Source organism: Nyctibius grandis, chromosome 18, assembly GCF_013368605.1.
Source record: "Nyctibius grandis isolate bNycGra1 chromosome 18, bNycGra1.pri, whole genome shotgun sequence".
In the NCBI taxonomy this organism is placed as follows: domain Eukaryota; kingdom Metazoa; phylum Chordata; class Aves; order Nyctibiiformes; family Nyctibiidae; genus Nyctibius; species Nyctibius grandis.
The window spans coordinates 4,648,949-4,673,292 of NC_090675.1; the positions used below are offsets into that span (position 1 = coordinate 4,648,949).

Sequence of the window (24,344 nt, forward strand, 5' to 3'; positions counted from 1 at the left end):
AGTTCATCCTCACTCCCTTGTGTGATAGTGAGTGTGCAGGTATACGCTAAGGCAGTGGTCCCTGTTTCCTGGCTTTGGTCATTCCGCAGCTCTTGGAGATGAGAATGAACTTTAGATATTAGAGTTAACCCCCATCAGGCTTTCCTATGAACTGGGCATATCTGGACACGCTGCAGGTATCTGGGTGTGATGCAGGGTGGCACTTCAGAAGCTTTTGGGTCTGGTGTGTGGCGTGGAGCCCCCAGTGAGTGTGGCTGTGAACTAGTCGTGGTGATTGTGTTTCTGGATAAAAGAAGCTATCTGTTCAGAGGGTAGCTTAATTAGCAGCCTGTGGAGTTCATTTGTTTTTCAGCATTAGTGTGTTGAAAGCAAATGTGTTTGTATAAAGGATTCTGGCAGAAATCTTTATGCAGTGGGAATGCACTTCCTCTTATTTCTCTCGCCCTGTGTGAAAATAAAATCCACTCATCCTGAGAAGGAGCAGAATATCACAATATCCTGTGACTTGTGTGGCCGGATGATCTTCAGGGATAATGAGTAGTGGAGGGAGAATGAACTGAAGGTCCCTGTCTCTTCATAGATGAGCAGCAAAATAGAGGGACAGACTAAATTCACTGTCTCCCTAAAGTTTATGTGTTTCTGGCCACAAAGTTAAGGATCCAGAGGCTCCCTCTAACAGAGGCCTGAAAAACTCAAAAACGTGTTTGTTCTTCTGGCACGCTTTCCTGCTTAAATTCTTTACTGCTCTTTTGACCTTCCCCTGAGTCCTTTTATCCTTCCCCATCCACATTCTTGGTTGTGGATTCAACCAGCCATCATGTTTTGTCTGGAAGAACCAGCGTACCCAGCTTGCTTAATCGCAAGTACAGCATCAAACCTTGTAAGCAAAAGGTAGGACCAGGTGATGAAGTGTGTAAATCTAGGAGTAAGGGTGTGTTGCGAAGAGAGCAAACCTTCAGGTTGAAGGTGATGGAGATGGAGTGAGATCTTCTAGCAGAGCACTTCACCTGCCAGCAGAAATGCTAGAAATCAAGTTGCTCTGTAAAATCAAAGCTAGCCCTGGGCAAAATGTGTCATATGAGATGGAGTGGGTGGGAGGGAGATGTCGGATGGCTTGACAGATAGGTGGAACCAGGCTGATCAGTGTTTCCCACCTCCAGATTCTGTTACTTGTCTCCCTATTTTATGGTAAATAGAGCTGGAAACTGCAGCCTCCTGTCCAGCTCTGTGACAGCACCTGGTCCTCCCCACCTCTGTTGCAGGGAAGCTGTTTTCTCTCTTCCTTAACAAGAACTGCTTGCTCTTGTCCATTGTTCCTGCTTTGGTGATGTGATCTGAACATCCTGCTTCTCATAAACAGCCTTGACTTCCATGTAAGCTAAATATTCCCCTGTTGGTGCTGTCTGCAGGTGCCTGAAGCCATGCTAGTTCTTGAATATCATTTGTGGGGGGGCAGAGATGGGGCTTGATCCCTTGGGTTTTCAGTCAGGCTTCCTCCCCAGGTTGTCTCTCCCCATCCCTCCTTTCTTTGTCTCTCTAAGCCGGTGTGGGATGACCGACTCCTATTGCTGAAACTCTCTTTGGTGTCTTGGATATTTGTGAGCCCTCAGGAATACAGTTTTGGAATTCTCCTTGTGGTTTTTCCTCCTCTGTGTCTTCTTGCAGCTTTCCCTGGAGCACCGCCCGCCCTCCCCTCGCTCTGACCCAGCCTGTGTTGAAATCCTTACTCATGCCTTAATCACTTCCCGTCCGGCTATTGCAGTTCCCCCCTCACAGCATCTGTAAATCTTTGCTATGTTAATTCTCCAGAGTGCTGCCTGCAGCAGGCTGCCTCCTTCCTTGGCCCGTGAAGCAGATCTGGGTGTCCACCGGCTTCTGGCTGGTCCTTGGTTTGCTCTCCTTGCAATTCCCTTTGCCGGCGTTGTCCCTGGCTCACTCTGCTGCCACCTTCTTCCCTCTGCATCCCAGCCTGCTCAGTCAGCCAGCCTTAGCTTCCTTTTGGCTGATAGTCTCTGGTTTTGGATTATTTTTCTTTATCCGTTAGGAATGTTTTTGCATTTTTTTAAAAGTAACTTAGTCATTTCCGTTATTTTTTTTTTCTCATAAAACTTTTTGCTTGAGGAGTTGTGTGCTTGTTAATGCAATGTGCTTGCAAGGAATTTGGAGATTTTATTCCATTTGCCTACCAGGAAGAGAATGGCACAGAGTAGAGTTAGGTGACTTCACTAATGAGTAGTTGATAGTCATGCTTAGATTTTGGAAAGTTTTTTTTCAGTGTTACTGCAAATCCATGGGGTCAGATGCCCTTTTTTCTGTAAGAAGGTTTTGGATTTGTCCTTAATGAAAGGAGCTGAAAAGCTCCATCTTGGACAACAACTCCTGTGAATTTGGAGAGGGTGCCCTGAAGTCTGGTGAAAATGGGGGCCATACACCTCATGCTGAGGGTCATTAGCGTGCCTTCAGTGAGGGCTCTGATGGTGCCTTCACAGAGCAGCAGAACTGGGTCTTGGCTGATGTGGGAGCTGAGACTTTAGAATTTAAAACCAGTAAACAATTTTAGTCACTCAAATCCCAAATCGAGTTTAAATTCTTGTTTGGTGGTTCTAGGAGGTTTTAGCTTTGGTCCAGGACTCCAGGGTTAAAGTGAGACTGCAAGATTGGGGAAAAGAATGTAACATTAAGATGGAAGATGAAGGCAATGATCACCCTTGTTTTCCAGGAGAAGAAATGAAAGATCCTGACCCAGGGATGTCAGGAGGGAGCTGGGCACTGCTTTCTGGGAGGCTGTTTGGTGCTCTACCACCCATTCTCTATCTGATTTTTGTGCTCTTCTCTCCCAGGTCTGTGATGATGGAAGAAGAGGTCCATCATCGAGAAGCCTGAACAGTGATACCCGGACAGCTCTTTGAGGCACTGGCAAGACGAGCCTGAGACACAGGAGACAGCAAACATGCTGAAGCCAAGTGGACTTAAAATCCCCGGCAGGGCTGGGAAGCACTCCAGCCCGGTGGGACGGGCATCAGGGACCACTGCAGCTGCTGTCACCACTGGTTCAAAAGAAGGTAAGGACTTGCTTCAGCAGGGGCATGAGCTGACCCAGGTGATCACCTGGCTTAAACACAAATGCCTAGTGGTGCCAGTGTTCAGTAGGATGTGAAATTCCCCGTCTATATGTAGATTGATCATGAGCGTGGATCAAAACAAGTGTAATGGGGTGAGTAAATGGCCTCTCTCTCCCAAGTAATGCACAAAACAGGCAAGTTGCAGAGTGGGTGGGAGACAGATGGATCCTCTGGTGTTTGGGGCTGACAGAGAGGGGTGCTGCCTCCTGTTTTGCTTGTTTGCATATGGGTACCTGTACAGACACTAACATTTGAAGAGTGGTAATAATTAGGTAGATGAGAAACTCACCCATGATCTTCTTAAATGCTGTACTATAGCCATTGCTTCTGGCCTGTGGTAATGCAAGAGTAAGAACCAGGCACTTAAGGTGATTTGTCCTGTGCTGATTACCTCAAATTAGAGTCTTTGAACAGAATCATTTGAAGTAGTAGGATTTGAATAACAATTTACCTAGACACACGTACACACACTGTTGATATATATCCAGTGTATATATAAACTATACAGATTGCCATTATGCATTATAATTAACACTTCAAAAGAGTTTGTGATGTGTTTTGCTTGGGACTCATTTTTCTGGTGTCTTTGACTGCTGGGTGGTTTTTTTTATTAGATATATTTTAGCAAATACTCAAGGTGCAAGTTTGTAATGTTTTTCACTTCACTTGGTTAAAAAGGGCTTTCCTCTTGGTTCTGGCGAAAAGCATCAGGATTATGTATATTCTGTCAGTCACTTGTACATTCAGTGTATTACACTTTCCTTTTGAGAATGTCACTGGCTTCTTCTTGAGATCTGTCAACCTCTTGTCCCATAATAATTTAGGCCACTGCCTACATGCCTAGTTACTTTGCTACGTGTTTCAGTCCCAAAAATATGTAGCATTTGGCAGAAGCACAAAAGCCTTGTATCTGTCAGACAACGTTTTTAGTATAGGGGATGATATTGGACAAAATTTGCTTTAGCATACTATGACAAATTAGCCTGTGATAGTGATACTGCAAAAATGAGGGTCACTAGATTGCTGTCTCTTAAGAGTAATGCAGAAGTGTTAGTTAATAAAACAAAATCCCATCTCTGTGAAGTTTCTATTGGGCTGGGCACGTGTCCTTGTCCCAGGAATATCCTCCTATAAGAGGGTGGTTCAGGCACAACCTCTCCCCAGGATCTCCACGCCAAGACCCCACTTGCTGCCAAGTGACCCTGACTCTGCTCTGCTATTACATGTCAGAGCTCTGCTTTTCTCTCAGATTTCTTCAGCTGAGCTTTCTCTTCTTTCAGTGACAGGTAATGTATATATCGTCTCTCCCACCCTGTAAATTCTTTCCTTGAACAGTTTTGTAAAAGCCATGGTTTTAACTTGCTTTTTTGCATATGTTGCAAGGTCTTGTTTGAGGGGCCAGTCACCACATGAGATCATGGGCAGAGTTCCAGGTCTTTCAGTGTCATACAGCATTGTAGGGAGTGGAGCAGCACAGCTCTTCCTCAGCTGAGGACTTGGCCCTAGAGCTAGAGAAAAACTTCTGGGTCAAACCTTTCTGTGTTTGAGTGGTTTTTAATATTAGAGTAGTTTCTTAATTCTGTATTCAAAGCAAAGATAATAAAAGCCTCCTTATATCTGTTTGTTAGAGCACAAATTGACAAAGGAAATTCTTAGGATAAGGTTTATAGGCTTGGCTGTTTATTTTGAAGTTATTCCCCAGACTCGTTTCTGTATTTTCCCCTTGTTTCTCCTAGCACCTAGCTGTTGTTGAGAAATGAACTTGAAGGACCCCAGTGAAGTGACTTATTTAGCTACCAGTTGTGAATCTCTCCAGGTGCTTCACGCTGGGTTTACAGTTGCAGTGGGGCATGGGGTTATTTTCGGTTTATTTTTATCACTTAAAAAAAAAACCCACAAAAAAAACCCACAAAAAAACCCAAAACAACCAAACCCAAATGAGGGCGAAGACCCTAGGCCTCTCTTCCCCTCAGAGGCTTTGCACAGAGGCATCTCGGCAAACACAGCCGGCGCATGTGTTGCACTATGAAAGAGTTCGCCAGCGCTGATAGTCAGCACTGGGGTCTGATGCAGCTTTTCAGCTGAATGCAGCGCTTGTTTGCTGGAGCTTCTTTGTGCCTTGTTCATCCATCACTGTGATAGATGTGCAGCAGAGCCGGCAGGCACTGTGCTGTGAGCTGCACTGCTGCTCCTCTGCCTCTCAGGATGGTGCAGGGGGCTTTGCAGGAGTCCTGGAGCTGCTGGAGCAGTCACAGCACTGAGCCGTTCCCACCTGGAAGGTGAGAACAGAGCACAACGGGGCTGTTTACGCAGCGTGTACTCGGTGGATGGCTGCCATGGGGCTTGTAGCATCATCTTTGACGTCATCCCTACCATCATCTTCTCACTCCGTCCCCTGCACAAGAGCTACTGCTGTGTCTATGCATGGCCTGTACCTGCCCTTCCTCCTGCAAATCTCTCCAAATGCCTGGCCAGCCCTTTGCTGCCTTCTGCTCCTCTCCTTTCCAACGATAATCTGAAGTGGTAAGCAAAGTGTGCATCCCAAAATCCTGTCGACTTGCCTATGTGCCTCTCTCAGAATGGCAGCACCTGTGCTAGCTGCGGGCCCCAGCTGCAGCACAGACAGTCATGGGATTCAGCCTTTGGCAGGGAAAAACTCCAGAGAAAATATTCTTTTTTTCTGTCAAAGTGGTTTCTATTTTAGAGCCAAGTGTCCGCATCATGAAAATCCTAACCACAGCAGGCACTGATGTAAGCTTTGAGGATACCTGCAGCCAAAGGATCTGGTGGTAGATGGCCCTGGAGACTGGATTTCATTATCTTTCCAGGGATTAATCAGGTCTGGGACACAGGAGGACGATGGAGCTTTGCCCCATTCTCACTCTTCTGTATTGCTGACCTGCATCACGCAGCCTCTGGCCTCGAAGTGCATCGCTGCTGTTAATTCACGGCAGTGCTGATAACCCAGGTTTGTCAGGAGGAGGTAACTGTGTGCCAGCCTAAGGGCTGTTAGATCTGGTGGTGTGCAGTCAGTGCTGAGTGCTTTCCCCAGCATCACAGTCTTGAGGCCTTTCTAATGCACAGAGGGACAATGGCAGAGATGGAGAGGCTGAAAACAATTTTCCTTTGTGTGTTTAATGTGAATATTGCAAAGAGCTCTTTCTGCTTTTCTTCCCTCTTCTGTCATTGTCCAGGAAAGTGCCCTCATGTGATATATTGGGTGTCTGCTGGGATGGAACAATCCCCTAAAGATACCAAGCTTTACATCAGGTCTTAAAAAGTTTCATGAAGGAGGCTGTATGCGAGGCGTTTGAGAAGCCCTGCAGAAGGCATGAGCTCTGCTCTGTGCTGTCTTTGAATGTTTGCATGAGCTCTGCGAACTCTGTGCACTGAGAGGGCTTCTGGGAGACTGTCAGTGTTTGCTCGACTCCAGGGGAGCTGAGAGTACTGGATTTTTCTGAACTCATGTGTTGCCTCCCCACTTACCTGCCTCTTGCCAGAAATGCCAAAAGGGACTTCTCCATTTTCTTACACATTTGGTGAAACACCTGAGTCCCGCAGCTTGATGGAAAAAAAACAGTGTGTTTTGGATTACAAAATACAGAGCTGCAATATTGTTGTCTTTGAATTTGCTACATAGGGGGAAGAAAGAAATCTCAAAAGCTTGAAATATAGTTGCAAAAGAAAACTATAAATCTAATAAAGTGCAGAACTAAACTGCAACAATGTACAGTCTGTTGGCTCTGAGCTGTCTCTTGGCTACAGTAGCATCTAGGTTATATCTTCCAGATTGGGCGTCAAAAGACGTTGTATCTGAGAGTTGTCAGAGAAGCCATTAGATGCAAACAAATTTTGGAGAGCTTCACACTTTCTTCCTCCTACCTTCCCGTAAATTGGTCAGTCTTGTCTGCAAAAGTGCAAGGAGAGGTATTTTCCTTTATTCTTACTCTGGAATACTCAAAGATGCTTTGATTTATTCCTTCTCTTTTCCCCAGCACTCTGTTCGTATTCTTTTGTAGGAAGTCAAGTGTCTCTCATCCATCTCTCGTCTCTGTTCCTTTCCCAGGCAGTGGAGAATGTTCCCTGTTAAACATTTACATGTACTCTTGACAGCTCATGTCTTATGTAACGGAGCAGAGGACTGATGCAGATGTAGGATGCTGTGTGTGCATGTATATATAATTTCACAATTCATGGCTTTAGTTTTCCATAGAGACTATACAATGTAGTCATAGTAGGTGTGACAAGCTGGCTCAGCATATTCAGGTTATTTTTCTTGAAAACTTATTCAGAGCCCTTGTTTCTTACCAGCTCATGGAGTGTCCTCTTTGAACTTTCCTGGAGTGGAGACTTATTGTGTCTCCTACCTGAGCTGGCACTTTCAAAGACCTGTGAGGTATAAGGGCTTTTTGTGGTGGTGTTCTGGGTTAGGTGCATTGGCTTGTTGTGAGTGCAGGCTTTTATTTTTTGTGAAGGAGAGCTGAAATGGTCATTTCCACTGAAAGTCGGGGAGGGGCTGGCATCTGATGTGGGTTCTTGGAAAACATTAGCCTCGGTGAGTGGTGTCCACACTGACTATCCCCCTCCCTTCTCTCCCATAAAGCTGGAACAATGGAAAAAAATAAGTACTGCTGCTTTGTGGTAGCTATTTTCCTTAAAACCAGACTGAAAACTCATCTCTAGCTGTCTCAGGAGAGGATTTCCCACAAATGCATTGGCTTGTTTCCCATGCTTCGAGTAAAGAAACTTAACTGCTCTCAACCCCATGTGCAAGAGAGGTTTCTGTGCAGAAGGTGTGGGTTGCTGGTAAAGGGCTCAGTATAATGTTTGGATTTCTTCTTACTTGCAAAGCTCATATGTCTTGGTTTCCTTCCCACCCTCCTCCTGGAAAAGCCTGCTTTTGCCTGGAGTTGCGAGATGGAGAGAGAATGGAAGCTGTGATGAATGGGTCCACACAGCCCTCCCAGCTGGTGGAACAGGTGAAAGCCGCTGGGAAGGGAAGCGTTCACGTTTCAGAGGGTTTTTTGTCTGCTCAGAGCAGCATTAGAGTAACTTGGTTAGAGGAGAAAGTCTTGCCTTTCATGCTGCATTTTGCTGTCAGCTGGCTCTGGCGTTCATTTACAGGGTTTTTTATGGCTCTTAAATCTCTCCTTCAATTAAAGAATTCTGACAAAAGGGGGAGAAAAAGAGGAAAACTAGTATTTGCAGATGGAGCTGAACAACACTGGGACTTCAGTGCTGGCGGCAAAAAAGCCCAAACCTGTTACATTTTCTATGAGATCAGTTTAAATCCAGCCTACATCTTGAATTTTACAGATGGATCCTGTCTTTCTGAATGGGCACGTGCAAGTATCTGTGACCTGAATATCATATTTAGGCATGACTGTGAGTATCGAAACTGCTTTTCAGTGGGTTCCCAGTTCTATTGATAAAAACTATACTTTGATAGCTGAACTATATAGCATTGCCAGGAGCCTGGGAATGCCGCCTTATTTTCATGTAAGTGTACATACGTTATTTTTGATGAAAAATAAATGCACAGAACTATTAATATGGCATAAAGTCCGCCTTTGCAAACACTGTATGATGCTTTTGTTCACTAAAAATAAAAGCAAAGTGAACTAGAGCACTCACAGGGCCATTAAAGAGCACTAGATGATTGGCTCCGTAGGGTAATTAAGCTAAGGATGCTGTAATGAGGGTTTTATAAGCCTGAGCTGTGCTAGGTATTGGGGTAGTTAGTTGTGCTTGGTTTCTGGTTGCTAATCGGCTGAGGCTGGTTACATCCTGGGAGATAGTTACTGCTGTGCTGAGGGGATGAGCTTCATGTTGTGCAGGCAGCAGCTGGGACGGGTTTGCTGGGTGCAGTCGCTGAGTTTGCGTTAGGTGGGATGTGTGACCAGAGCTGTCGCTCCAACCTGAACGTGATCAGTCACTCCTAGCGTCGGAGAATGAGGAGAAGAGGCCAACAGAGGGTTGGACATGGACTGCACGGATAACATCCCAGGTGCCTCTTTGCAATTAAAGGAGGTTTCCTTTAAAAATTGTGTGGCATAATCTTTTTATCAGGGTTGAATCTGGTTTTGAGTCTCCTGGGGGTGGGGAGAGGAAGGGAGTTAACTTTGTTTTCCGATTTGTTTTCTAGAAATGCAGTTATCTTCTGAGATAGAGACTCAGCAACTCTATGTGGATAAATCTCTTTGCATACATCTGGGTCCCATCATTAATGAGCTATAGCTGCATGAATTCTGCTGGAGGAGTCTGAATCTCACCACCACCACCTTAGCTCCTCTGTAGGATTAGTGCCTTGCTCTTACCTTCCTCACTGGGAAATCTTCATTCCTTTTTGTTTATCTGCAACATCTTGGTAAATTAACGTGGAAATCAGTTCACCCCTCAAGCTTCTCAGGATTTTGTTGGAGTAAATTGGCTGGATGCATAGCAATAAGTAGTAATTTCTATTGCCTCTAGGATTATTTTGCAGTAAAACAGGGGGAGAGAAGGTGTCCTCGATGAGGAATTCTTGCCTCAGTAATAAGAGAGCGGCTCGGCAGGTTATTCTCAGGTAATCATTGATGGTTTGGCAGTATTTTAACCCAGACTTTTTTTATAAAGCTGCAAGAAAGAGTGCTGAGGCTCTCTGGTTTTGTATCAACCTATTAATTCTCATTCCCAAATAAATATGAAAGGCACTAAACTACTGTTTTGTCTGAAACAAAAGAAATGGGATTGTAGTGTCCGGAGCAGCTGACTGACTGGCACAGACATAAGAAGCTAATTCTTGTCTATTCAAAGGCTTTGTGGCTCTTGATTAATATTAACTTGGGGTGTTGTGCACTGGCAAATTGAGAGAAAAGGCCCCCCATCGTGGGGCCAGAGGCTGCTGTTATTTCTAGCAAACATTTGTTTTTGCTGCTTTGCTTCAGTATTTTGCTTCAGATTGGTATTGTCAGCTCTCATCTGAGCACTGTCCTCAATTAAATCCATGCTGCAAGCGTGAATGGGTATGCCTCGAGTCAGATTAGTTAGTGATCGTCGCTGGAAATGCGTCATTGGTGTCTGTGAAGTTTGATTAGGTCTCGCTGTATCTGAACGGGTCTGTGCACAGCATCTTCGGTTCCTAGGGGAATTGGGAGGATGAGGTGCCAGCGAGCATGTTTTAAGATCAAATGCCTACACTACTACACTATTGGGGCAGATTATCTGTCAATTAGTAGTAAGAGCTCTAGTATCCACATACACACAGGCAGCCATCTGTTCAAGAAGTTATCAGATATGTGAAAGAAAACAAGAGTGTGTTTTCAAGGGTTGCACAGGAAAAAAAGCAAGTGGGAGTTGCTGGTTTGCTGATTTGGGATTGATGTACAGCTCAAACGGAGAAGTGGGGCTGGGAGGGGAACCATGGTGGCTGATGGTCAGGGCAGCTGAGGTGTGGGAACTGTGACAGCCCCTGCAGAAGCTTTGCTGAGTGATCATCAGAGCTTGAGTATGTTCATTCATTGTTGCTGTGGGGTGACAGCAGCTCCCTGCGTGTAGGTCGTGTCAGTCTGTACAAATCCACTCACTCACGGACACTGATGCTCTCGTGAGACCCTGCATGTTTGCTCCTAATCCCTGCTGCATACCCAGAAGCCAAATGTTTCCTGGCATGGTTGTGGACCAACTGTTTGACTATTTGCATAGGGCTTGTATTCAGTTCGCACGTCGCTTTCATGAGCCACTGTCTGCCATCCTACAGTCTGAAATATGTTTTGTACTGGGGTTTCTAGGGGGTTTTTGGAGGTGGTGGTTCCCCCATCCCTTCTGGTTCCCCTTTTGAAGAGGGAAAGGACCTTTGGCAGCATTCCTCCCCCCAAGGAGAACTGGTTTGATGCATTCCAAGCAATATAAAAGGGCATTGAATCAATCTTGATTTCATCAGCTTTATAGGTGACATCTAGAGACAACTGAGAGTCTGATTTTAATTGTCTTAATCATTAGATGCTCTTAGAAGGATTTGATATAGTTAATCCTTAATATTCAGCTCACTTACTGTAGAATGAGATGCGAGCACACGCTGAAGGCATATGGAGGTCAGACGCCCTCCTGCTCTCTCTGTCTGTAGCTCCTCGCAGAACAGCAGGGAGAGAAAATCTGCTTCCCACAGATGTTCAGCGTATGGTGGTTTGAATATAATGAACTGACTCGTGTTCAGCTGGGCTGGTGTAGGTCTGCAGTGACATCAGTACGCTTGAGGTTGCACCCCTCGGAGTGAGGGTGCAGCTTTGGGGCAGAATCTGCTCCTGCATCTTCTGCCTTGAACAATCAAACTAATCCTGCAAGAGCAGATTAATCATTAGAGGCTTGAGCCAATATTTGTTGAAATCAAAGGAAAGATTTCCTTTGGCATAGATGGATTTGGGATGAGAATCCATAGGATTACAGTGGCTTCAGAGAGTTGCTACGTAGTATTGGCTATTGATCGAATTTAGCCATCACACACTGACCCTGCGTGTGAGCATCCTCCTTGCAGGCAGTTAAATAGGTGAATTAGTTTCCACAAAAGTCTTAAAATATTTAGAATACAGATATTTTTCTCTGCTTATTTTGGGTTCAGTAGGATATTTACTTACTTTTTAAATAACTATGCTAAAAAGTAATATCCCCTTAAAAGAAAGAAATTGGTTTTTATGTGGTGAGATCTGTAAGAAAACTCCGTGTATCACAGTACTCACTATAAAATAACAAGAGTTGTTAAAATTGGGCTGTCTATGGCCTAAGCAACTCCATTCAGCACACAGCTGATGGTCTCTCTGCTACAAAATGTGACCGTTTCGGCAATGCTGTTTCCCAGCACAGTAAATGTGTGTCCCGTGTGCTACGTCTGGGTGGTGGATGGCCCGGAGGATGCAGCAGAGTGCTTTACCAGCATGGTCTTGTTGACAGAATTCCTTGTGAGAAAGGAAATATTTGTGCACGGGGATTTTAAATGGTTGCAGAGGAAGGCAGTGATGAACTTTGCCATGAATACCTCTTAAAAAACAAACCTACACTGAGAATTCAGGAATTAATTTGTGTGATCTAGTGCACTGCCAGTGCTCTAATTTGCAGGGCAGCGTTACACAGGAATTAACTGCTGCTACAGGAGTGTTCCCAAGCTGCTTAATGAATTCCTACCAAGCACGAGCTGTAAGTCATTCTCACTTTCTGTAATTAAAGCCTGCTATGCACACATGAAACCTCTCTGTTTAGACACTCCAGATGTTCCACTACCACCTGTGAAGCCTGGAGCTGTGAGGTAGGTCAGTATTATCCATGTTTTACACACAAGACAACTTCGAGAACTAGGTCTTGCCCCATGTCATCCTGTGAGCTGGAGGTGACAGTGGAACAGTTATCCTAGCCAGCAGGTTTTTCTGGCCTTTTGCCCTCTGGGTCCTGGCACCAGGAGCAGCAGGTTCCCTCTCTGACCCTGCTTCCCATAGTCCTTTTCATTGACTGAAGTGCTACGTCTGTAAACATTAGTGCATTTGTAGTTTGGCTGAGGATACGCAGTCATTGAGCATATGGGACAAGTGTCCCAGCCCTGCACTTGGGCTTGTCTTATTTCACACTTAAATCTGTACAGTTGTTTAGGATTCACATCCCTGAGGATGGCAAGAGCCTTATGTATTGCTGTATAATTTATTTTACAGAATTGCTTATTGCAGAATATTGTATTTGGAGGCATTTGCTCAAAAAAACCTGCCAGAAATTAGAAGGGCTTGATGCAGACTTTGAACACAAAATTTCAGATAAGGATGGTATGATATTGAGAAAATCCTGACCCCTAAAAAGGGCTTGGGAACATCATCCTTGCTGATCGATTGCTGTCCTGGCAGGGTGTGTTCAGAGGATAAAAGCATAAACCCGATCATCTGATAAAGTTCTGAAGAAGTAGCATAAGGGAGAGGGTTAGGTCACATGTGAGTCTTTCAAACCAGTAAGATACCTGCTGTGGGTTTCTGTGTTCATATCGTAGCTCAGATATTTTTTAGTGTTAGATGTGGATCATGGTCATGTTTCTTCTCAAAAAAAAAAAAAAAAAGGATTAGACATCCACTGCAAGTAGGTGACTTGGATTTTCCACAACTAGTGCGTGTTCATGTACAGCTCATTGCCTTTTGAGTTGGATACTTAGCTGTTTAAGCCAGATATTTGGAATAAAGTAGATGACTCAGTGTCAGTCTGCTCTCAAATATCCTTTTTATTAGATTAAGTGAAACAAAAACAGCCCAAGCAGCTCTGCATTCTGCATAGCATGGATCTGCATACAATCAGTGTGTTGTGTGACCTTCGCGGGAGGTGTATAGTCTGCGTGATCTGCTCGTGGATGTATGGCTGCAAAAATAAATGGCCGATGAAGTAATGACTCAAAGCTGCGTTTCAGCACAGTGCAGCCCTAGGGTTGTGTGCAAGTTTGTTTGGAAATTAAGAGATGTTGGTCTTTACCTCTCCTGCAGTTCCCCTGGGATCCTGGGGATGCTGCAGATGGCCCCTAAAGTCTCCATCTTTCAGGCAAGTCGGGTGGATGATTCAAAGGGATGGTATAATTGTACTGCTGTCATGTTTCTCCTGAGAAGGGAAAAAACCTACATACAGGACAGAAAGCATGGTGCTTGCCTTTCTGCTGGTAGAATCCCAGTGGTTCAATTAACAGTGGCTTAACTCTCTGCTCTCTTCCAGGATAGCTGGTTACACTGAAAACAAGCCTCTCTTAGCATGCTGATGAGGACTCCTCCTTCATTATTACGTCAGGTGTTAAATTTTTGTACTTTTTCCCTGCAGACAGGGCATGAGGAAGTACCTTTCATGGCTGCAGGCTGTGAGCTCTTGCAAAGAACAATCACTGTGAAGATTAGCCCAACTCCTGCCTGAGGGAAGCAGAGCAAAGTAATATCAGAAACTCAGAGAACAGCTTGTGCTTGTACCTGGGAAATGTTTCTGAGGTTCAGCAGGTAGAAATGAGGAGTTGTTATTAGTCAAGAGAGAAAGAGTAAAGAAGATCTTATTGATGTGGTCTATTGCTACGTGTCTAGCCCTTCACATAGGGAAGACCTCCCAGGTGCCAGAAAAGCACTCGCTGCCTGAGCTTGCGACTTCCAGCTGTGCACATGCACCCCTGGCTTGAATTAAAGGATGCTTTAAGCTTGAGCTGGGGGCATATGAGCCTCCAAAGTGCTGCTGGTCCTGAGCTGATAGCGCAGCAGGAGCACAGGTATGAGCGGCATGGCTCATCAGCTGTCATGCCAGGCAAAATGTTGTGCTACAGTAGAGTTAATCTGACTTGAATGGGGTAACCAGATCATCTGAGTGCTGTAAGAATGTAAGAGAGGGTTATAATGCTTGTTACAGAGCTGGAGGAAGTACTGTGCCCAAAGGCAGTCTGTGCCAAAGGCAGAGTTGAACTGGGCTCTCTCCTGGTCACTTAACCTTCCTTTCCCCTGGGCTGTTAGAGGTATGGCCACCCTGCTTGTGCACGGCTGCTCAGGTTATGTCCCCTGAGTAAATACCCTGAGTTATGCACACAGAGCAACTTCTCCTGCATGACACTCCCTGCACAGGCTGTTGTTCTGAAAGCTGCTGATCCCCTGGTCTGGCTCCAGTTTGATCATAAAGTAATAATTTACTCTCTTGGTGGACCAAACCAGGCTATTTTTTGGTACCTTCTCTCCTACATTTTATTAGTAGTGAGCTAATTCCATCATTTCTGAGTGAATAAGTCAATGACTTTTCTGCGCCCCTAGCAGTGTACTGCCTGGCTGCTCGTCTCTTTAGTTAGTGCCGTAGCTGGTTAGGAATGGCACCAGAGTCCATCCGGGTGGGTTTTATGTGGGAATGATGCCTGAGCAAAAATCCTACACTTAAAAAGGCTGTGAAACTTCAAAACTCTGCTGCTTGATTGCTTTTCTGGTGGGGAGAAAGCACTATGCTTTGCTTGGCTGCTCTTTACAGTGTTTGGTACTCAAGATAAATTTCTGCTGTTCAGAAGGTGTCCTGAGACTGCTCCTCTCTCTGTGCTAGTGCCAGTGCTCTGCCTGGGAAATCGTTTATAAATGTCTCATTAAAGACCTGTGTCTGCCTCCTTTTCTTTCTTTTTTGTCATCGGATCAGCTCACTGAGAGCAGCTGTCTTCACTTCCGTAATAGCAGCCCCGAAACCACGCTTGTGCCTTACAAATTCCCACAGCCTCAGAAACCGCGGACAACTGCGCACGTATGTATGTGCTGGGGTTTGCAGACATGGCGGGTTTACACTGAGCTCGTTCCTAAGCTTTTCTGTGCTTCTTTGAAAAGAAAAGACTTTAGCTTTGTGCTAGATTTATAAAGAAGCCGAACATATGGTGTGACTACAGCTATGCAACCGGAGAGCTGGAGATGTGTGTGAGCGCGTCCTGGTGCTTCAGGGGGAGGTTGTTATGCGGTGCATCGCCTGGGCTGCTGGAAGGAAGCTCCCCGTGCGGGTAGGAGCCACCCCTGTAAGTGTATCTCCCCCGCTGGCGTTCTCGCTCTCGGGGCTGTCTCGTGGGTTACCACTGTACTAGGCTACCTGCTTTCTAACGCTTCTTTCTGTCCTTAAGTTTTTTAGTAGTTGAAAGGTCTAGGCAAGGTAACCCAGTATATGGGGCTGGGGGGACAGGACTTACTGAACCTTTATAGCTAAGAGCTTGTTTAAATGGAAAACGGTATCCTCTAGTTAGAATAAGTTATGGTGAATAAAATGAATAATGCTTTCAAGTGGGATATTCTCTAGTTGAAGTGATTTTATTATTTATTTATGGGAGAATGAAGCCTGTATTATTCCATAATACACCAGGGGTTACTTTAGCATAGTCCTAGTTTTTCAAATGTGTCTGTGACTTATTTCTAGAGGCGGGGGGTGGCACAAGCTGGGGAGGAGGGCATGGCTGCTCCGTTCTTTTTGTCAAACCTGAAACACCCTTAAAATAGTGGGGTTTTTGTTTTCATTATTTTCTGGGAAAACAAGGTGCTGCTCCAGAGGTGTGATAGATGGGCCCTGTTTTCAGACTGGAAAATGTTGAATAGCATATTGAAACATGAACGTTGAAAGAATATACTTAAGGTTTTAAAAGTAATAATTATGTAAAAATTAAGACTGTAATCTTGAGGTTAATAGATCCATCCATATGCTGCAAGTTAATTATCCCTCAATGAAAGAAACCTCGTGCATTTTCTACTAGTCACTTGCCTCCCTAGTGCCCTGTGCTGCCAAATCCTATCTGCTTTGCATATTATTAGAATACCATTGTTTATTTGAAAAACTTAAAATCTTCACACACAGCAAATATATATATTTGCTGTTTGATTCTTTTGAGAATTATACTGGATCCGATCTAGCATAGCTGATAAACCCCAGGGTCCTCCATCCCTCCCGTCTCCAGCAGGCACCGAGGCTGCCTGTCTTGCCTGTGGCAGAGCAGACTTCGTACCAGTCAGCCTCTTGAATGAGACCTTTATAAGAGCCTTTGTTCAGTGTGTCTGAGGTTCAGTGCCCTTCCCAGCTGCCCTGATGAAGACAAATATCTGCCTCAATGAGCATCTCCTTGCATTCAGTATAAAGCAACTTTGCAATGGTTCTCATTCGATGTTGCTTGCTCATTCATAATTCTTGTTCACTTTTTTATTGTCCTCTTTTCCTTCCTCCTCATCACAGGTTTCTTTCTAGATATGTCTCCTCTCTTCAAAGGAGCTACAGCCAGTGATGCTGAAGTTGTATTGGATCTGAATATCCACGCCATGGGGGTTATTCCAGGGAACAGCAGGGGCAATAGGTTTCCAGGGTGCCAGATGCAGAGCTCATCTCCGTGCCAGAGTACAGCCCCAACTTTTTAGCTTTGAACTTGCAGAGCTTTCAGTCGTTGTTTCCAAGTCAGCCATAAATCTCTCGGGCTGCTTGCTCCCACAGCGCGCTGCCAGGCATTCGGCTATCGCCTGCAAAGCATTGCTTTCTCTCGCAGTCACCTCTTCCCTCTCTATTTCTGCCTTATCCTGCAGCTTGAAAGGGCCATGATAAATCTTGCAGAAACAGCTGCTTCGTTGCTGTGCTCAATAATTTGAATTTGGGTATGGCAGAGTGGGCTGGCTTTCACTTGATTGCCAACAGCGTCATGTTTATGTAATCCAAGCTGCTTTGAGAAGCTCCAAATCCCTGTGTGGGAACCTAGAAATTACATGTGGAGAGGCCTCACCACCACTGAGCGCTGTGAAGGCAGCAGGCAGCCAGCCCTTCTCCCGCGGGAGAGCCCGTCAGCCTGCGTGGCTGCTGCTGACGCTGCTGGGTGAAGCCCTGTCTCCCTGCCTGCGTGGGTGGCAGCTCCTGGAGGTGCAGCAGGTTGTACCTCCTTGTCTCTTGCCTGGTAGACCAGCTACTGTAGTCGATAGGGACTGAGGCTTGAGTCTGACAACAGATGCTCTGGACTGTCCTCCTTTGTTACTTTCTCTGTAGGGGAAGCTCTAATCCACTCTGCTTTCCATCAGTGAATTTCTGTAGTGTTTTGCTTGGAGGTAAAATGGTATTGCAGACCCAGAGAGGCTTAGAATAATTGCAGTGTAAAAGCAGTGGGTAAAAAACACAGAGCCAGGAGCTGATAGGTACTTGGCTGTAAAGACAACACACTGCTATTCTATACCTCCAGCTCGTAGTAGAGGGTGGTGGTCTGTTGAATGGGAAAGTATCATCCACCAAGAATGTTTGGTGCCCTGAGTACAGGCTGCAGCTTGAACAGGGGCAATGTCTGATGTCCCAGAAGAGACCACATCCCCAAGTCATCACCTGAGCATCGAACCAAGTGGCAAGCCAGGCTGCTCCAATGCCTCTTAGGCTCTTGCCTCATCCTTGTGGCAGTAAAAACATATGTTATTGCTTTTAGCTGGCACTTCTGTGGCCAGCAGTGGGGTTTTCCAGCTGACAAAATCTGTCTTGGCTTCACATGGGCATTATGGTCCCCTAGTCACGGGACTGTCCTGAAGCCCTGCCCAGGATGGAAGGGAGCAGAGCTGGCACCAAAGTTTTTTGACTAGATAGTTTGGTCACAGGGCTGCATGTTGAGAGATGCTCATGCAAGGCATGCTGCCCTGTCACAGGTTAGTGACATCTCTAGCATGGGCCAGTGAGATGAGGATGTAGTGTATTCAGGCCTTGTGACACTTCTGCCAGGCTGGTGCAGCTTTTCTTGCTGGCTAGTGGACGAGAAGCTTATTGATTGCCATGGAGAGGGAACGCAGCGTGGGAGTGGACGGGCAATTCTGTGCTGCAAGTCAGGCTGTCTTGTGGTGTGGTGGGATTTGAGGGTAAAAACCTCTGAAAATTAAAATGGAGAAGGAAAAAGACTTCTCCTTGGTGCACTGTAAAGCTCTTTTGTAAATATTATGTGTTTTCTCATTTCTCCCTCCCTTCCACCATGAGATGCTATGCTGGTCTGTCTCCTTTTGTTTTTCCTCCTTTCTTTTAAATCTAATGTGCCTCCATTTTATCAATTAACTGCCTGTCTCCTGATTCCCATGGCAACACAACAGGCTGTTGCATTTCTGATTCCTTTGGCAGTTAGGGTGCCTGGCATGTGTCTTGGGAGCGGTAAGATGACAAAAGGGTTCTGCAGGGAGTAGGAAATACATGGGCAACACTCACTATGCACGGCTTCTCATGCTAAACTATTTTTCTCTTCCTCTCCCTCCTCCCCTTTAGAAACAAGTTTCCTTTCCCCTTTGTTTCAATTGCCTGGTGATAAGAAATGAGCAACTGAAGTGCTGTGGGAGGTCGAAAGATGTGGAGGGAGTGAGGGGATGCATGGTTTCACTGGCTGTGGATGGCACTTAGACATAGCACAAGGCTGAGCATCTCATCGGGGATCCTGCAAAGACGGTTATTCCTGCTGATGCTGCAGAGCGAGTGCTCTGTTCCTCCTGCTCTAACTTTCAGAGCTTACTTGAAGGGATGTTTCTTGTTCCTGTACTCTATGAAGTTCTCGCTTCACCCCTTCCTACAGCAGACATTTCCAAGAGCTGGAAGAGTCCATCCCATTTGCAGAAATCCTTGTGCTTCCACGGATTTCGGACATATGGCTTTCATTGACACGGTAACAAGAGCCAAGTGAACAGGCTGAAGCTTCAGTTAAAACCTTTAACCTCCCCAGCTCTTGGCTGATAGGGATTTGTTTGGCTCCTGAAGTACTGGTGCCCTGTCACTGTGGGCCCTTAATACTGATGGGACAAGTTTGCAAAAAGGCCCCTAAGCACCAAGTCTGCTGTGGTTATTAATGTGTCATGCGTGGGCTTTACAAAAGCTAAAGGGGAAACAGAGATTTGGAGTTGGATAAGATGTGCATTTAGCGGATGCTGTGTGACTTTGGTTTATAAGTTGTTGTTCAGCCCTGAAAGCTGTGACCTACAGGAAGACCATTTAAACTGAAAAGAATGAATTGGCTAATGAACACAATAGGGTTGTAAAGTTGGAAAGCCCGAGTGGAAGAGATCCTGCTTACTGCTTCTTGTGTCTTGGAGCCTGGTCCCAGCGAGAGGGAGGGAGGAGCTGCTGTCGCAATCCTGTCTAGCAAGCGAGGTTTGTGTTGGACAGAGCAGCAGAGGGAGATCCTTCTGGACCAAGGAGGAAAGAGCTTTCCCCACCGCTGGCTTCCAGGTGAGCTGCTGAGTTAGATGCCTAATAGTGACATTCAAAGAGTTCCTGTGGCTTCTTGATCGGCATCACCAGGTAGCAGCAGAGTTGGAGCAGGAAATACTCAGTCTACATTTTGTTGGGTTTGTTTCTCTTGTATAACTCTGTTCTTTACTTCGTACCTGAGATCTGTACCCTCGGTTTGCTGTTAGCGAGTTTCTTGCAACTTGTTGGTGTTTATTTGGGGAGTCTGACTAGAACAAGAAGATCCAAATGACACAGGCGTAGACCGGCTCTTTAGGTGCCTGTAGGTTGGAGAAATCTCAGGAATTCTGGGCGCTTGGGTGGCTTTCTCTTAACCCGTAAGAGCTGCTTGGAGAGCAGGTAACTCCAGATGTCAGGTCTTGGAGAGCAGTGCCATCAGCTGATGGCTGGTTTGAGCTATCCTAATATACTCATGGGATCAAAGACAAGTTGCTCGTCACTACCTTTTGCCTTCTGAAGGGCTGGTGACTAGATACCTACCTGGGACGATCAGAGCTCAGTCTACTCAGACTACTCTGGATGTTTTCTGGCCATCTAGTTAATGGGTCCATCAGACCTGAAGCCAAGAAGAATGGATTTAGCTTGATCATAGTGAGTCTTGGCTTCTCTGAAAACCTAGTGCACAAAAGCCTATTAGCTGCACTGTAGGAAAACTGGTGGCTTAGTTATTATTTTATATGTGGGTAATGAAGGTCATAAAATACCAAGTTTCTACAGCATGGCCATGATGAAGAAAGTGAACCTTCTGCAGTTCCTCACTTAAATCCTGTCTTTTTGAATCATTCACCTCATGCTAAAGAACAATAATGCTTCTGACTGCACTGCTCTGCTCAGGAGCCTGTAATTAGACTGCTTCCCTGAGACGGTATGATTACTGTAGTTTGGCAGCCCTGCCTGTCAGACAGGCACCTAAAATGAACGGAGTGGATAAAGTCCCACTAAAATTTTGACTTTATGGGGAACACAATGCTACACCAAGAGTCCAATGAACTGTTCTTTTTTTTCCAGTCCCAGTCAGGTTTTGAAGGTGCTTGCTCTTGCAGTGAAATACGGTGAGTCTAGATGTGGTTTTAAATCCTGCTGTGCTGTTTGCTCAGCCTTGGGCAGCCTTCCTGCCTTTCTTTGCTTGGCTTCACTGCTGAAGGGTTTGCTTATCCCAGCCATGTTGCGGAGGTGTTTGTGAGAAGTAATGTAACCTGTATCTTGATCATCAACTAACAGCCCTAATAAAGACTGCGAGTGTGCTGAAACGTGTGCTGAAACTCAGGCTCCAGTAGGACTAGAAAAGCAGCTTTGATCTTTTGTGGATACAGATGCAGAGCTCCCCTGAATTTCTGTGCTTACAGTTCCCTGTACAGTAGAGTTGAATTGGGCTGTTCTGCTTGGCACATGACGTAGATGTATTGCAAACACATCAGCGGCACGAGATCTGTGTATAAGAGTTTTTTAAAATGTAACTTGTTGGTTCCCAATCTAACTGCTTTACTGTCTTGTGGTATTAAGCGTTGAAATGAGAATGGTGGCTGTATTTTCTGCTTGTGGTTGTCTTTATGGTTCACGTGAATGGAGCCCTGTTCCCCTCACTCCCCTTTTTTTATTTCGTCTTTTGTAAAGATCAAAAGCTCTAAGCATCCTTATAGTGTTGTTTTGGGGTTTTTTTCCCCATTTATAAGCTGAAACTGGTTCTTGGATGTAATGCCATACCCCTAATGGAGCTCCTTTTGAGGTACTATCTTTTACAAGATAGGGAGTGACACACGCTTGGAAGTCAGGTATTTGAACACGTCCCTTGTGCTGTGCTGTGCATGCCCCGTTTAGCTAACTTTCTCAAGAGTTGTCCCAGCTCCAGCCCACCAAGCCTAGTGAGCAGGTTGGAGGCGATTCTGTTCCTGAGAGGAGTTTGTATGATCATGCCTTAACTGCTGCTCTGCCTTAGTTCAGGTCAGGTTCAGACCAGGCAGAGGTACTGCTGTCTTCCAGGAGCCACAGACAAACTGCTGCTATTGTGCCAGAGAGATTTATCAAGAGTGTTGACTCTGGAGTCTAATGAGAACCAAAGTGTAAATATTAATGCCTCTTAGTGCAGCTGGTTTAGCAGAAACTGTAGGGTCTTTATTCTAGCACTGAAGCACTGGTGCTCTTTTCTTTCCCCTGACATTAGACCTTTAGCAAAACTTTGAAGTATGTTGGTTTGAGAGCTTTTAAGTTCTTCAGGCTTTCTAGGAGCTGAGCCTGATCTGTCAGGCCCATTACTTCTGAAAGAGCTGTAGAAATGGTGCAGGCTGAGCAATAGTGATGGCCGAGGCTGAACAAGTTTCACAGTTCATTTCAGATAAGCACTCAAGTTTGACTTGTCTTTGCAGCTGCTTAGATTTTCTCTGTCAGCCTTGTCTGGTGGCAAATAAAAACTTCTTCCTGGATGTGCTTTAGGCTTTTCTGGTTGGTGGCACCCAGAAATTTCAGCTTAAAGTTTGGCTGAAGAGTCTGGGTAGCTTTCATTGAGCGCAGGATGTGTGGGACAAAGTCTCATGCGCGCACATCCCCTACACGAGCTGTGGGCGAGAAGCACACTTGGGACCTCCATGCTACCAAGAGCTGAGGATGACTGAAGATCCGTGGTATATGACTTGCTGGATCTTGTTTTGCAAGCTTATTTCCTCAATCTCTTGTGTGGTTTATTTTAGGGCTTAGCCTCCCCCTTTAGCCTTCAGAGCGTTTTAATGAAGTCCGTATGTCCCTTTCTTTCGTTCCCCTGGAGCACAAGCTGAAAGCCCAAAGTTTGCCATCGGAGAGTTTGACGCTGGGGTCAGCAAGAGTGGCTGGGTGTGCTGGAGAGAGTGAGTGGGACAGTGACTTTCCAGCATCACCTGCAGTTTTCCTTCTCCCAGCACAGCGAAGCATTGCTGGAGGTCTGGCTTCGGCTTGACAGGCTGATATTGAAATAAGCGGGTTCATTATTGCAGGTTTTCTTGAATTCAGTGCTTGGTGGCTCAGCCCTGGGAAGGCTGTGCATGCAGGGCTTTGTAGATGCTTCCTGTTTATAGATATGCTGTTTATATTGAGCATACCCCAGGTGTCTGCTCACTGCTGGGTCCTGCTCCAGCAAAGGGCAGAGCAGCAGCTGGGAAAATGGAGTAATTTGCAGAGGCAGCTGCGTGGTCCCACAGGAGCTATTAATGCCCTTGGTGGGACTCTCAATTCTTGGACTGCTGTTTGCCTGTATCCAGACAGGTGGAGTTCTCATAGTGCCAGGTACAAAAACATCACTACCTGACCCATGTATTTTTTTTTTTGTATTTTTTATTTAATTTTTGGATGGAAGGATGACTTTGGCATCTTTCTTCAAAGCAGCAGTTAATTGGTCTCCTTTTGATCCTCGAGCACTTAGCACCACTCCTGTCTTTTTGAGCTTGTTCACATTAGTACTGCCACGCAAAATACCCCTCAGTGCTGTGATGGGACAGGGGGTAAGTGGGCATTATAAAGGGAGATGAAGACATGGGGTCGGGTCTTTGTTGTGTGCGAGACCTGCAGAAACTGGACAGCGTACAAGGAGTTCAGTGCAGATTGCTTTCCTGCTGAGGAAGACGTGTAAGTAATGGGGTCGCTCAGGTTTTAACCTTTACCTGGTGTAAACCTGCGACCTAAGTCATGGTCCCAGGTGTTTTCTTTTTGTAAATGCCCTTTCCTGGTGTTTTGGCTGCCTTTTAGGATTTCTCCTCATACCAAAACCTCTTTTCCTTTGATTCACAGGCTCACCTTTACACAAGCAGGGTACCACCTCCGCCGCCAGCGCTGAGAAGTCAGGTTCAAAGGTTGCCGAGGTGGACGATGATTTCCTGGGAGACTTTGTGGTGGGCGAACGTGTCTGGGTAAATGGAGTGAAGCCAGGTGTGATCCAGTATCTTGGGGAGACGCAATTTGCTCCAGGCCAGTGGGCAGGGGTCGTTCTGGATGACCCGGTGGGTAAGAATGACGGCTCTGTCGGTGGAGTACGTTACTTTGAATGCCAGCCGCTGCAGGGGATTTTCACACGACCGTCCAAGTTGACGCGGCAGCCGGTGGCTGAGGGCTCTGGGAGTGATGCTCCCTCTGTGGACTCCCTGACAGCTCAGAACTTGTCACTGCACTCGGGCACGGCCACGCCACCTCTCTCCACTCGCGTCATCCCCCTGCGGGAGAGCGTCCTGAACAGTGCCATGAAGACGGGCAACGAGTCTGGATCTAACCTCTCGGACAGTGGGTCTGTGAAAAAAGGGGAGAAGGACTTACGGCTTGGAGATCGTGTGCTGGTGAGTTGATCGCGGGGTCCCCCTAGAAAGGCAAAGGACAGGAATTTGTCCCTTCCCTAAGTGTTCCTGGTCAGGTTCAGGACAAGAGAAAAGGAGGACAGAGTTGGTGGTACGGTGTGGGACAGAGCATGGTCCTGGAAGGGAGATGCCTGGACCAAGCAGGCATTGAACTTCTGCATTCACAGTTATTTGGGATGCTGTGTCTTCTGGACACGTGTCTCTCTTTCACATTGAT

General features: G+C 45.9%; 1 protein-coding gene across 4 annotated transcripts in view; it reads left to right on the top strand.

Moving 5' to 3' along the window:
- Positions 1-24,344, top strand: part of CLIP2 (CAP-Gly domain containing linker protein 2) — an 86,798-nt gene that overhangs the window by 26,970 nt on the left and 35,484 nt on the right. For all 4 annotated transcript variants that reach the window (XM_068415660.1, XM_068415662.1, XM_068415664.1 and 1 more), the window contains 2 exons: positions 2,841-3,062; positions 23,571-24,109. In XM_068415660.1, coding sequence (XP_068271761.1) covers positions 2,951-3,062; positions 23,571-24,109 — 651 coding nt within the window. In that variant the 5' untranslated portion in view covers positions 2,841-2,950. The remainder of the gene's footprint in view (positions 1-2,840; positions 3,063-23,570; positions 24,110-24,344) is intronic.